This window comes from Camarhynchus parvulus, chromosome 2, assembly GCF_901933205.1.
Source record: "Camarhynchus parvulus chromosome 2, STF_HiC, whole genome shotgun sequence".
Classification (NCBI taxonomy): Eukaryota; Metazoa; Chordata; class Aves; order Passeriformes; family Thraupidae; genus Camarhynchus; species Camarhynchus parvulus.
The window spans coordinates 21,341,934-21,356,751 of record NC_044572.1 but is presented as its reverse complement, the minus strand read 5'-3'; the positions used below and the strand labels follow the sequence as shown (position 1 = coordinate 21,356,751).

The following is a 14,818-nucleotide window of genomic DNA, read 5'->3' as shown; positions in this document are numbered from 1 at the left end:
GAACTTTAGTGAGTTCACCCGTAATAAATACTGAGATTCTCAACAAAATTTCTCATTAGAATGTGCACTCCAGCAGTGGTGACAGCTCTGGGTTCCAGGCAATGAAGGCAAAGGTGGATGCCAGGACTAGGAGAACTTGTAGTTGATGGTCCAAGTCAAAGTATTACATCATGGTCTTCCTCATTTTCTATACCCTTCCAGACCTCTCAATTTCTTTTTATATCCTTGGTGCAGCCTCAGCAGAAGGGAACACCATCATTTTGTAAAGCAGGGATGTGGGGCCTCTCAAGCTGAGTTTGAATTGAATTGGAGTCTTCCAGTCCTGAATTCTCTAATCATTGGGCTGTCAGCTCTTGCTTCTGGCAATTAATATGGAATAAACCAAGTCCTCTTCAAGTCTTTCATCTAATTCTATAGGTGCCTTCTAAATAACTTTTGGATTTTGTGTTCAAAAAGGGTGAACATATTCCTCCTAAATCCTGATTTGGGTGCCTATCCTCTTGATAAGGAGCAGCCCTCATGCACCAACCTAATGGTTAATGCAAGTCACTTTGTCTGAGGTATCTCATTTTCTCCATGTGCTGAACATAGAGCTTAGGTATTTAGTTTCAGGTTTTGGATATCAGTCAGGCAGTTAAGAGTGTTGCAGCACACACCACCATTAATATGCCAAGCATATATTTCCATTTTTAGGCATCTAAAATGAAACAGGATCAGTGCACATTCAGAAACATTGAAATAATGAGTATTTAACAGAGAAGCCAAAATATGACTTTGGGTACCAAGAGAGCACCAAAATGCAGTCGTGCTTCTCTTGCTTTTCAACTTTTTCTGATTAAAACTAGATTTTCTTCCCTTCTAACTATTAAAGTTCATGTGATCAGGAGTGCCAAATTCACATATCTGGAACTGCCAAAAAGTCAAGAGAGAAACAACACAATTATATTCAGTAATATGAAAAGAAAATACAATAAACTTCAAACTTTTTGGGAACCTTACATACCCTCTGTGGTTTTACATTACTGCCTCCCCTACCTCTCCCAGAAGGAGATTTGTATCACTATGAGAAATTTTCAGTACAGGATGAAACAGTAGCTAAGAATGCACTGAGTTCCATATCCCACAATGTTTTAAGTTCCAAAGAGCTTGGAGCCTGAAGGTTGTTACAAATCAGACAGATTATACAGCTTCATCACTTAGAAATGCATTTTCAAAACAGATGTTTCACTAGCCAACTCTGAGTCTTATACTAAAAAGTACCCATCCATGCAAAGAATACTGGACCAGATCCCCTTGGGTCTCCCTTTAGATGACTCAGAAATATGATCAGACAAATGGGGACATAATGGAGCTCCATCAGAACACAACATAACATAACCATGTAAGGTTGTTTCTGTTTCGAACATATCAGGCTATTATTTGCCTGATCAGCAAGTCTGAATCCAAAAGTCAGCTTTACTAGAGAGTTCATATTTACAGCCAGACTTTGAAGTTACTCCAAAAAAGTATGTGATTCTTCTTGGCCTTTGCACAATGTCTGTCTCTATCTTTGTTGGCTGGCTGGGAAATTTGGGCTGCTTTATTTATTCAAATGTGTTTAATCACTGTATGTCATTTAGCTGTTATTTGTTATGGGAGTTTGGGTTTTAAGGTTACAGGTTACAACTGTCAGGAGACAAAAGGGTCAGCTGTTGTCAGTTAAACTAAGTGGAAGAGGAAGGAGTCACTCAATACATGACAGGCCTTTTGTGGCAACAAAGTACACATGTTTGCCCATACAACTTCAGTGAAAAACATTAATTATTTCATCCTAGCATAAATTAATCACTTCCAATAAAGTCCTTCTCAGGTTTGCATTAGCATATCTATAAGAAGAAAAAACATCCTGACACCGTGTTGTCGGCTTTAATGAGCACAAACAATTTCTTCCGCAAATCATCATGTCTTCATTTAAATTATAACACAGTTGAGGAATGTTGTATGTCACCATTATTCTGATTTCTTTGGCATATGAAAACTTTTACATTAACTTTTACATGAACTGCAATGTTTCTCTAGAGACTTTTACCCTAAGTTTCTTTACAAAAGCATGACAGTGGGGTTCAGTCTGGCCCTTGAACAGTCCTTCCTGAGTCACAATAATCTCATCCTGATTATTTTAACTGCATTTTAATCCTCAGTTTGAATCTGCAGATTTCAGCCTAGTTAACAACAGTTGCAGACTTACTAAGAGCAGATTGTCTCCTTTTTAGGAAACTAATTATGTTCTACAGTCTTTTATGTTGATGGTTGTGTAACTGTTAATTTTAAAAGGGGCTGTGAAAAAGGGAACTGTTTTGAGATGAGTAGAAGGAAGACTAGCAGACCCTAGGACACCATTTACTGTCTTCACATTTGCATGTGAAATAGAGATCACGTTATTCTGGCATATAATTAGACATAAATGGGGGGGTGCAACAGTTCTTTGGGAACTACCTTTTTCTACTTAGGAAAAAAATTCTGTTGCTTTGAGTGGAGTTTTTCTGATTCTTAACAAGAATTGCAAATTACTATTGAAAGGACACAGAAATGTTTACAGGGAAAAAGTAAAATCACAGCCCATAAAAAGTCTTGTTTGATAGCAAGGGTACGTAAGGCCAGCGGAGTAATCTGGTAGGAGTGTTTCCTACAAGGTCTTTCCACCCAGTGAATCTACAGGATGGCTCACCCTTGTCCCTGCCCACAAGCTGGTGTAACATTCCATCTCTGCCTGGAGCTCACTGAGTGAAGGGAGGCGCAGGCAAAGCAGGCAGGATTTATTAAGGAGCAAGGAGGAGCTAAAGGGACTGCAGCACCAGCATTGCCTGGAATGTTTGCACACACCCACATCCCAAGGCCCAGCTTTGACCCTTCTCCCCATCCAGATCAGACAGAGAGAAGATATTTCAAATCATCTGGATAATGCATCCTCTGAAGATACCTTTCTGTCTTGTCACTGTCTACAGAGTTAGCAACCAGCTTTGGCATCTAACTTTCAGATTACAAAAATTTCATAAAATGAGTTCCACTGCTCCTGCAATAAACATGCCACTGAATTTCATGCAGTTATACTTGTTCTGAACCTAAGTCAGTCCAACTAAGGTTAAACCCCAGAAAAAGATTCTGTTTTTACTAAGAGTTATTCTAAAAAAGGAGATTTTGTGTCTTCTGTAGCTAGTTTATTTCAATTGTTACACATCTTCTGTCACAGCCAAAAACCCAGAGAAACTGTTTCTTATTAATTTTGTTTAACTTTAATCTCTTTCAGATATTTATTGACATATACTAAACTAGGCTTAGGAAAATTCTAATGAGGCTAATTTCCACTGAAATAGCTGTAAATAGCCTAGAAACTTCATCTAAAGATCTGTGCACAGGATTTTTTCATGAGACCTACTTTTTGGCCCTTACAGAGTTAATTATATTTCACCAGCAGAATGATGAGGAGAAAGACTTGACTGGATCTGGAATATATCAGGCTCAGTTCCCAGCAAGGAGGGTAGCTAAGGGAGCTTTAGCTTGGTGAAGAAAATGATGATCTTCTGTGTTATTGCTTGCCCACTGCACTGCTCAAAACTGTCACACATTGTTCCAGTCAAGGATAATATCTCTGCCTCTCTCTGTGCGTTAGGAATAGAAAACCAGTCCAGTGAAGCTCTTACCGAACGTAACAGGGACTAGCCTGTGTGAGCTTGTCCAGCAGTCTCTTAATGGAATTGGGAAAAAATGGAATCAAATGCCCATTCTATTTCCCAATAGATATGTTTTTTCTATAGCTGCAGAGATGCTTACATACTGGTACTTTCTGTCCTTTGCAAAACCTTGCACCAAATGATGCCCATCCCAATTCCCAGATTTGAAAGGACCAAGAGATATCCAAGCTATCATGCTTTTGGACTTAAATTTGAACCAGACCTTGCCTTTTTTTGCACTAGCAGATGAGTCACTCAGCAAACCTAAATGAGGCACATCCAGTCTAGAGCATCTAGACATATCTAACATTTTTTTAATTATGCTTCCTCTTAAAAGCATTTTATTGTTAATGCTATTGTTAATGGAACTGAAGAAAGGATATGAAAGTTTCTTGGGATTGATTGTTCATAGAAAGAAAATGCACTGACAAATCAGGAATTAGTTCACTTAGTCTCTGAAAGGATGTCCTTTGATACTGAGCGAGACACAAATCTCTTTTCTTCAAGCAAGGCCAGACAGTGAGAACAGAACTTAAGTGCTCTTCAGTAATAGTGATCCTACAACAGCTTTTGGAGAAGAAACACAGAATGTGACCTGGCCTCCTGACAGACAGGTAGAAAAACCTTTCAAGTCATCACTTCCATAGTCCCGTACACCAAGGGAGACCAATGACCTCCCAAAATTTTGCAGCCATTATGGATTTGGTTAGCTACTGAGCTGGCATTCAACTTTCTGGAAATATTATCATTTCTCCAGGAAAGCAAGTGCGGATGAATTTCTTTTGTCTACTTTTCATATTTGAGGGAAGGGAGAAATTAACTTCAAAGGCATGAGGAGCTTAATTTAAAGCTGTAAACTGAAGATCCTCAATTCTTCTCTTGCTAGGGTAAGAGGTACCCTGCATATAAAGAATTCTTCTTCCACAGCTGTAGGGAACACAGGAAAGGTTCTTGCATTCCAGATAAAAAGACTGGGGAATTCTGAATTCCTTGAGAAACAAGCCAATTATAAGTCAGCTTGATCAAGACAGGAGATGCAGGTATTTCTTAATAACAGCAAATGGAATTATCAATTTCTCAGTGTATTTTCCAGTGTTAAAGGTATGACAACTACACAGTAAATACAGAACCAAGGCCAGCTGTGAGGTAACAGCTCACAGTAAAATCCCTTTGCATTACAAAATTATAGAATACTATGGGTTGGAAGGGAACTTTAAAAGTCATCTGCCATAAGCCTGGACATCTTCAATTAGTCCAAGCTGCTCAGAGTCCAATCTGACCTTGAATGTTTCCAGGCATGGGGCATCTGCCACCTCTCTGGGCAACCTGTTCCAGCATTTCGCCACCCTCATTTTCAAACACTTCTTTCTTGCATCTAATCTAAATAGATGCACCTGTGGTTGAAAACCATTATCCCTTGTTCTATTGCAACATGCCCTGATGAAAGATTTGCTCCCATCTTTCTCAGAAGACCCCTTTAGGTACTGGAAGGTGCTATAAGCTCTTCCTGTAGCCTTCCCTTCTCCAGGCTGAACAACCCCAGCTCTCTCAGCCTTTCCTCATAGGAGAAGTGTTCTATTCTTCCAGTCGTCTTTGTGGCCCTCCTCTGCCCTGACTCCAACAGGTCCCTTTATGCAGTGTGAATGTAATCCTGAGAGCAGAAGCTGGAAATGCAAGAATTTGCAAAGAGAAGTTTTATTTTTCCATCATCTACACTGCCCCTTTTAGTAGTAAGACGGATTGTCACTACATGAGTGTCATGTATTACATGAGCCTGATGCATACTACTCTTCCCTAGATTAGTAGAGAATGAAAAACAATGAATTTGTAAGCTGGACATAGTGTACATATTACACTCCTTGGCTCCAAGAAAAACCTTCCATTGGAAAAGAGGTTATAAATGCAGAACATTTGGGTCAGTCTAGGAAAGCAGAAACAAAACCAGGAGAGGAACTTAAAAAAAATCTTGGAATCTTCAAGTAGGATTCAGGACATAAATTTGAGAAGGAGGGATAGCAAGAAAAGAAAAGTAAGCAGCATCCAAAAATCCTGGACAGGAACCAGTGAGATGCTATCTTCAAAGAAAATGGTAACAAGAAGTATTTACATTTGCCCCATATAATTTATTAATTTTTATTTTTAAAATCTGCTCAAATAAATTATTTTTATATGTGTATAGAAAGAAATGTTTGTGTGCGTTACCTCCAGGAATGTTTGTGCCCAGAGCCGGGACCTGATTTTTAGTGCAGCACTCTTTCCTCTTTCCAGCTGTCCCACAGTGCACGAAATTAAGACACACTTCACATTTGTACAGTTCTGAGCAAAAAATAAAGGGAAGTCATACTTATGTTTTGAAAACAAAATAATTTTCAAATGCTGTAAATAAGCAAAAAAAAAAAACTTTTCCTTAAAGAGCTAAATAGTCTGAAATCAGTAATTTCATCTAATATATATGAGATACCCCATGAATCATTGTGATAACTCTAAACCAAGGAGCAGATTCTTTTTGAATCACCAATGAATACAAACACCTACCTATAGTAAAGAAAATAAAAGTAATTTTCAACAGTGTCTGCTCTGAAGAACTCTTAAAATGTCTAGGCACTTACCAATCCTTTGAAGCACATGCTTCTTCCTCACCTATCAATCTTTTTATGATTGCAACACTTTTTCTGTTCTCTATGCATTAAGTGTTTATTTATATTGCTAAATCTTTCCTCTTTTCTAACTCTCCTGGTTTTCCCACTGATATTTACATCATAGCAGCCAGAACATTTGCTGAGATTCATTAGTTGCTTTCCTTGAAGCTTACTGTCCGTGAACCATTCCTGATGAGCAGTGATTCTGGCCCATACACAAGGCTGAAAGCAAAAGCCAAGCATTGCAACTCAAAACTATATACTCCTGAAGTCTGCCAAAATAATGTCACACTAAAGGTTAAAAGCTGACTGGAAGCCACTGAAGGGAATGAACAGAGTCTCATGGGGTAACCACAGGAATTATGTGGTTGTTTAGGGCATAAAAAGGAAAAATGATCCCATAAAAAATGATTAAATGTTTGTGGAAAAAATAAAAAAGTTTGTATATACAAATGGGTTTTATCTGAAAAGTTTTGTTTGACTCAGGGGAACACTGAGGTTTTAATTGATTCCTATTTTTATACCAAAGCAGAGAATCCCTCCCATGACAGAAGGCCTTGTGACCTCAAAAGCAAAGCTAAGTTTTCAAAAGTAAGCTTATTCCCTAGTGAGAGTGAGAACGCACTACCCAATCTTTAGGAAATGAGATGATGATGCATGGAACAGATCTGAAAACACTCTTAAGGAATCCTGTATCTTTATAGACAGCTTTCCTCACAAATCTCTGTCTTACTGGAGGATAAGCAGAAGCTGTATGCCTAATTGCTGCTTTCTCTATCTGACTGAAAATGAAACTGTAAACCCTGCAACTTGCAACTATAAACTTGCTTAAAAATGAATATTTTAGAGTATCTGTTTATTTGGCTTTAAACATCCTCCAAACAGATTTATTTATTTGGCAGGAAGGAGAAGACTTGTTTTCATTAATCATAGTGGTCAAAAACACACATTAGCAAAACAAATCATTAGTATGCAAAAAAGTCTACTTTTGGCTGACATTTTAGGACCTGAACACATATTTCTGTTTTTCTTAGTAATGCATTTAGCCTGTAGTGATTTTCAGAACAATATAACATTGGAACTAATGGAAAAGAAACCAAATATTTAATCAATAGTATAAATAGAATAAGAGGTTCTGAGAGCATTTTGTCTCTTTGTAAAAATGCTTTGATAAATGAAAATAACTTAAAATTTATAAAAAAAAATTACAATTTTAAACACAGAATTATCTTTGGCCAATCAGTCTTTTCCAGAGCAACATTAATTTTTCCATGTATACTTCCAATATGTCAAATAAAAAAAAAAAAACAACTATGCATCAGCAGTAACTAATGCTGAAGGCATTAGTACTGGGACACCTTCTAACTGAACCAATGACATTGCTTTTCTATGCTCACCCTGGAAAAGTCTTTCTGTATATCCAGTGGTAAGCACTGCACCCAATCCTATCCTAATTTGTGCTGACCAAATGCATATTTTCCTAGAAGAATGCTCATCAAAGTGCCAATTTCCTTTTTACTGAGTACCTCACTAAATATGTTTGCTCTGTCTACATCAAGCAGCTGAAAATTCTCTGCTTCATATTTTAAGTTGCAAACACAGTGCATACTTCAGAACTTTGTTAACCACTTCCAGTTGCTGCAGTCATTTTTATGTTGGCAGCCTATGAGCCAGGTCACTCAGAAAGATGACTGAAAATTAAGATATCACTGAAGAATGGATTAAGTGTTCTGTAATATTGACTGGCATGTCTTTGAAAGTCCTGGCATTTTTCCTTCAGACACAGTGGAATCAGATTCTCCCTAGGTTATTGGGTTGATGAAAGAATGGCACAGGAATCAACAGTGATTATTGCTTAAAATGGGTTAAACTGTGATTTTGTTCTTAGTAATGTAACAGTTTTTGTTACTTTCAGATTCTATCTTCTTCCTGTTATAAAAATTGCCAAATTAACTTTCAGAAGCAATAATTATTCTCTTAGTCCAGAACACTTAAGTTTGTGAGGTTCTTTGCTTCCAAATTCTAGTGAGGTCAAGGAATTCAAGCACGAGTTTGCAGTAAACAGCTTAATAAGAGACTGGACAGCATGAAAGAAACTCTGCCAAAGGTTCATAAAAATAGATGGAAAGCACTGACTGTGAATCCCTTGCCTGATCTCAAGGTCACTGGGTTCACACATTGCCTTTAGGCAAAGGCAGCTGACACCCACAGGGCTGAAGTATGCTAAGGATGGCACTTTGAATGCAGGAGTGGAAAAAAACGTCTGAAAACACAGCCAATTCCAAATACTCAGGTACCAGACTGTCTAATCAGAACTATTTTCATAGGAGAGACAGCAATGCTATTGCTCCAGCAGTGTCTGGACTGTTAAAAATACAGTGACGTGTCCCATTTGCCTTGCCTGTGGCACTGTAGAGTCCCACCTTTCCCTGCACATTCCCAGTACACAGCTTTTAGATAGCTCACCAATATTCTTGCAGAGTTTTTCCTGTGAGGTTCTGCCACTGCAACATCCCTTCTCCTGATGTAATGAGAAATTGTGGAATTGTATAAAAAAGCAGCAAGTTCAGGAGTGTCTTCTGGAACAGCAAACTGCAAAGAAAGAAATGGGAATGGTAATGACATACACATACAACGATTCTAACAGATTTGTTCCTGTCTCAGAGGTCTTGAATTTTGGATTAACACTGCTTATTCAACTGAACAGCACAATCATGAGAATACTTTGTCTTCCACTAGAAGTATGATGAGTAATAGCACAGCAAGATATTACCCACTTATAGGAATTACAGCAGACAATATTTTTCTCCACTTTTTACTGGTGTCAATTTCGTTGCTTTACTTAATTTTGTTAGACTCTCAGGGGCAAATTCTGATATATATAACAGGTCAAATTCAGAGTTGTTGCAATAGTTTATTCATTAGTTCAGATCAGAATCTGCCTAAAAAAATATAATGATTTTACCAGTTTTAGAACAAAATGGAAGTCTGACTTGAAATAACACAATTTTTGATCATATAACAAATATGTTACAGATTTGTTTTGGTAACAGCTCAAATTTGTAAAATGTAACAGCTTCTTCATTTTTAATCTCACATTAAAATGCATTCTCTTCAGCTTTATATTTACAGATTTTTTTTCTCCAATTAAAAACTACTTTTTGTTGGCAGTTTGTCTTTAATTTCTATACAGGGCATTTATGGCTTCTTTTATGAAGCCTCAAATAACTCCTGGAGCCAACTGCTACAGAAGTACAGATAAATTTTAATTCATGACAATCCAATAATGTAAAATCACAATAAAATATACATAGAAGTTTACAGTAAGATCTCAACAGGAACTCAACTAAACATAGCCAAAGCTATTCCTTAAGGACATCTGATTATAAAGTGCTACATCAGATCCTTCTTATCAGTTCTTTTTACCTCTGAACACAAAATGTCTTAAACAAATTCCTAAAGAAAATGTTTGTAATTGTAATAAATGTTGTAGCATTAAAGGAAAGAGAATAGTTATAAACACGCAAAATCTCCCACACACTAATGCTGTGTAGCACTAGATTTGGAAAATTGGTATAATTTATCTGATTAAAATTAAAATGCTATAAATAGAACATAAACATTTAACATTGTCTGAGATCTTCAGTCAAAAGCATCCTACGAAGTGAAAGATATTATAATTCATTAACAGAAGAAAACCCATGGGAAAAAAAAGAAAAGAATCCCCTTTTTTTCCTTTTTTTCTGTTGCTTCATGAGGTTGCCATTGTCTATTTGCAATAAGGGAACCTGTAAGTAGCTAGTAAATCTTTTCCTCTCAATGTGGTAACGTGCAAACTTTCCTTCCAGAATTCTTTCACCAGCATATAGACTTCTTTAATGATGACAAATTTAAAAAAAACCCACAATATAGTAATGTACTTGCAAAGAAACCCTCAATATATGATCACAATGGATATATATGTAGATCCATTTGAATACCAAAGGATTTTCATTTTTACATTTTTCTTTTTTCATAGATCCTAGAGCGTTAGCATCCTAGTGAATTGTTACAGCAAAGGTTCGAAAAGAGCCCTCTGTGGTTAAGAGAAACATGTGTGTCTCCTGCAGCCATTTAAAAGCAGAATTTGTCCAGTGGCCTAGATGTCCAGGTTAAAGATATTACTTTATCCTTCTTGATCTGGTCACATGAAATTGCTCAACTGTATAATCTATCTCTGTTGCTCTTTTATATGCCATGTATCTGGCACACTGTCTTACAGGATCATTCCCTCCCTTTAACTACAGCGATCTGTCTCAGTTTCCCCACCATGAAAAACTGTACTGCTTTCTTCTCCTGAGCATTATTACTTTGAGCAGGTTTCCAGACCTCTCCAGTTCTCCACTTCTCATTCCAATACCCTGTTCCACTTTTCTGGTTTTCTAGCCAGGCTACAGCCTTTGCTGCACTGTGTAACTCCATCAGAAATGTTCTGGAAGAAGACTTTTTTACACAAAGATTATACACATGATTTTATTTTACATATATTATATTATATTATATTATATTATATTATATTATATTATATTATATTATATTATATTATATTATATTATACTACATTATACATATTTAAATATTTCTTATCTATATTAAAACACAATATTTATTATATAGTATACAATATACATCTATTATATTACTAGATTATACACAAAATTACACAAGAGCAGTTGGTGACCATTCAAGAGCCATGCATTGGATGGTATTACTTTGTCCTAAGATCAAGCCCTAAAGACAGTACTAACAGTTTTACAGCATGAGCAGACTACCTCTGGAAGGGGTTAGCTCCTGCCACTCATGTTGGTGGATGTACCTCATACATGTGGTGGATTTTTGTTGTTATTTCACTGCTTCCCTGACAGATGCCTCTCTCGTGGTACTGCAGTGCTCAGCTATTGAGAATGTGCCATGTGTGTCTGTATATTCTACCACAGTGGTATTTATAGGCACAGGTTTAATAAAAATGCTTTTTACCATCAGTCTGGGAGAAAAAAACAACTCAAGAGAAAAACAACTCAAGAAAAAAACAGCTCTGTCTCAAGCCAGAAGGCAATCTAACTGAGCCCTCTTCTCATCACAACTGCCTTAAGGAAGAGTAAGAAGGAAGTAAGAATGGGGCATGCATACACAATGCTCTCCTAAGAACTTTCAGCCTCTGAATGTTTTCAGATCAGGGACTTCCTTATCTATATGAAGTTTGTGTGCATTTACTAATCTTCACTGGACTTCTCTTTTGGGAATTTGTTTACTTTCCTCTTAGAATCATATGAACTTTTAACCTTGACTATTTCCCTTTGGCCGCAAATTCCAGACACCTGAGACCTGCCACCATGAGCCATCACTTTGTTTTGCTTGTTTTGAATCTGGCTCCCCAGACTTCATTAGATGTTCCAGTTCCTGTGCAGGAAGAGGCAGAGAACAGTCAATCCACACCCACGCTCTTCCTGCCACTACTCATTTTGAGGATCAGAGGATCATATTTGTGCACAGTCACCTCTTTTCTAGACTGAAGTGTCCTAGTGTACTGAGCTCTGAGTTGTTCTGCTTGGAATTCATTCCGTATCTTTGATAAGTACTTTTGCTCCTTTTTACACCTTTTTTAAGATTCAAAATTTATTATCATTTCACATCCCTCAATATCTTCATAGAAAGATAATCTACAGAAAAGTTCCTAAACAAAAGTCTTCCCATGTGTGCATAGGTGTGACTTATTTTTGTGGACTAGACAGCAAGCTCAAATAAAACATTTTTATAAGGCAAGAAATTCAGCAGTGGGGAGGAATGTACTGCTTTGATTGAAACAGAACAATCTGAGTCATTTCAAAGGGGAAAGCCCTTAGTGCCCTAAGAGAAGTAAGTTCAGATATCCAAGAGAAGTCAGGCATTTAATGTCCTTAGCCTTATTTGGAAATTTGAGCTAAGCATCCTGTTGTTTATATGAAACTTGAAGAAGCTTGTGTCTGTGTCCTCTTGCCATCTGAAGCAATAGATAAGCATTACATATTTGAAACCTGACTTGTGTATTCATATTGTTCAATGCTTTGAAAAACTGAAATAAGGAAAGGATATTTAATTTCTTGCCATAACAACTGTGTATCTAAAGCCATATTCTGCCATAACAGAGGGACCATTATTACAGGAAAATTTCTCACAAGCTTCACAAGAATTCAGTCTTTTTTATGTAACAGAAGCAATCATTATTAAGTAGGAGAAGGAAGGGTAAACTTTAAAAAAAAAAAAAAATTCATTGCCTGAAAATGTCAGTAAGAACTGTGGCAGTATTCTACACAACTTCTTAATTCAACCTTAAACAGAACACATGGCTAGGGTGGGAGGATGCTGAACTGCTTTTCATGTACTTGCAACCTGATCTGATCAGTGAGTTTAAGAGGATAGGCGTGCAAGTACAAATGCAGCACCTTAGCTTCTTCCTCCTCACCACTTCTGAAAAAGAGGTGAAAAATTAGGTAGAAAAGATATGCAGAAAAAATTCCCTGTCTCCAATCTTGATGTGATTTGGGTATAAAATGGACAGAGATTTTCTATCACACATTTGCTTTTTCTTTCTTTAAGAAACTAAATAAAAGGGTGGAATTCTAACACCTCTTTGGTTTCCCAGGTGAAACACAAAACTCTAACAATACTATATTTTGTAGACATCAATTTTTCTTACTCTTTTTAAGTATATTGTAGTTCTGTCTGTTCAAGCTAAAGACTTGACTTGTAACTCCTTAAGTTGTGAACACTCCTCATCACTAAAAAGTTGTCTCCCCTTTCATCCAATACACCAAACTCACACCCATTCTGCTATGCAAAAGATGTAGAGCATTTTTAGCACTTGGAATGTACCTCTCCCTGAAAGATGTTTAACAGGCTACTGCTTAAACTTGAGAGGTGTTGTTGTTTACTCCAGAAATGTCTGGAATCAGTCATGCTTAATAAATTGGATACCTTGTTTTTGATGGGATAATATGTAGAGCTGTGTTTTGCCTAATCTTCTGACCTTGAGCCAAACCAAGCTCTTTTGAGGGGATCTGCCATTACAAACATAGATCTTAAAACAGGAAATTGTCCAAGCAGCCAGGGATTGGGTTAGGAAAGCTAAAGCCCTAAGAGAATTAAATGCAGCCAGGGATGTTAAAAACAATACGAAAAGCTTCTATGGATACTCAAAGGTTGGTGAGGGAAAATCACCAGAAGGAAATAGGAGACCTGGTTACCCAGGGTGTTGAGAAGGCTGAGGTACTCAATGAGTTTCTTGCCTCAGTCTTCACTGGCAAACGCTCCAGGCACACTGCCCAAATCACAGAAGGGAGAATAAAGAACTGCCTGCTCTGAATCTGAAGTTGCACTTGTCCATGAGACTTGATGAGATGCATCCATGGGACCTGAGGGAACTGGCAGATGAACTGGCTAAGCCGCTATCCATATCAGAAAAGTTGTGGCAGTCTGGTGAAGTTCTCACTGACTGGAAAAGGGGAAACATAACCCCCATTTCTAAAAAGGGTGAAAAAGGAAAATCTGCAGAACTACAGACCAGTCAGTCTCACTTCTGCACCCAGTTCAATCATGGGGCAGATCTTCCGGAAACTATGCTAAGCCACATGGAAAATGAGGAGGTGATTGGTGACAGCCAATGTGACTTCACTAAAGGCAAATTGTGCCTGACAGATTTGGTGGCCTTCTATGGTGGGGTCACAGTGTTGCTGGACAAGGGAAGAACAACTGAAATCATCTACCTGCACCTAGACAAAGCATCTGCCACTGTCCCAGATGACATCCTGGTCTCTGTGCTGGAAACACATGGATCTGACAGAGCACTCAGGGAATAATGAATGGGCTGTGTGATCACACTCAAGGAATTGTGGTCAATGTTTAATGTCCAGTTGGAGACCAGTGACGTGTGGTATTCCTCAGTGGTGGTACTGGGACAGGGCCCTTTGCAACATCTCTGTTGGTAGCATCGACAGCGGGACTGAGCACACCTTTCTCCTCATATTGAGTACAGAAACCAAACATGTACAAAGCACTAACTTTAGAAATGTTGTAGGCTATCTATATCTTGCTTCTTACCCAGGAAAATGATCTTGGACTGTTAAAAATTCCCAAGAAAGTTCCATTCACGTGAAACTTCCATTCCATGTGAAGTATAGGCAAAAAAACCCAATCAAAATCAAGAAAGTGATGGAAATGAAGTACTTACCTTTATTTGCATTGTATTAATAGGAGAGCTTGTTTGACAGTGCAATGGTCCATGTGTCTGAATGTGGAGAATATAAAGAAGAAATTCTTCTCTATTGGACACAGGCCAACCAACATGGAGAACTGTATGGTTGATGGCACTTGGTCCTATATTGTGCAGCTGTTGAAGAAATATGATCAGTACTTTCCAAGGCAGTAAAAACAATAAAAAACATTGAAACCACC

The 14,818-nt window shown here is 37.6% G+C and overlaps 1 protein-coding gene across 1 annotated transcript in view; it reads right to left on the bottom strand.

The window, feature by feature from the left end:
• ITGA8 (integrin subunit alpha 8) overlaps positions 1–14,818 on the bottom strand; it is a 113,644-nt gene that overhangs the window by 21,750 nt on the left and 77,076 nt on the right. The window contains exons 25-27 of the mRNA XM_030944060.1: positions 14,595–14,753; positions 8,816–8,941; positions 5,913–6,026 (exon numbers count right to left, since the gene is read on the bottom strand). Coding sequence (XP_030799920.1) covers positions 5,913–6,026; positions 8,816–8,941; positions 14,595–14,753 — 399 coding nt within the window. The remainder of the gene's footprint in view (positions 1–5,912; positions 6,027–8,815; positions 8,942–14,594; positions 14,754–14,818) is intronic.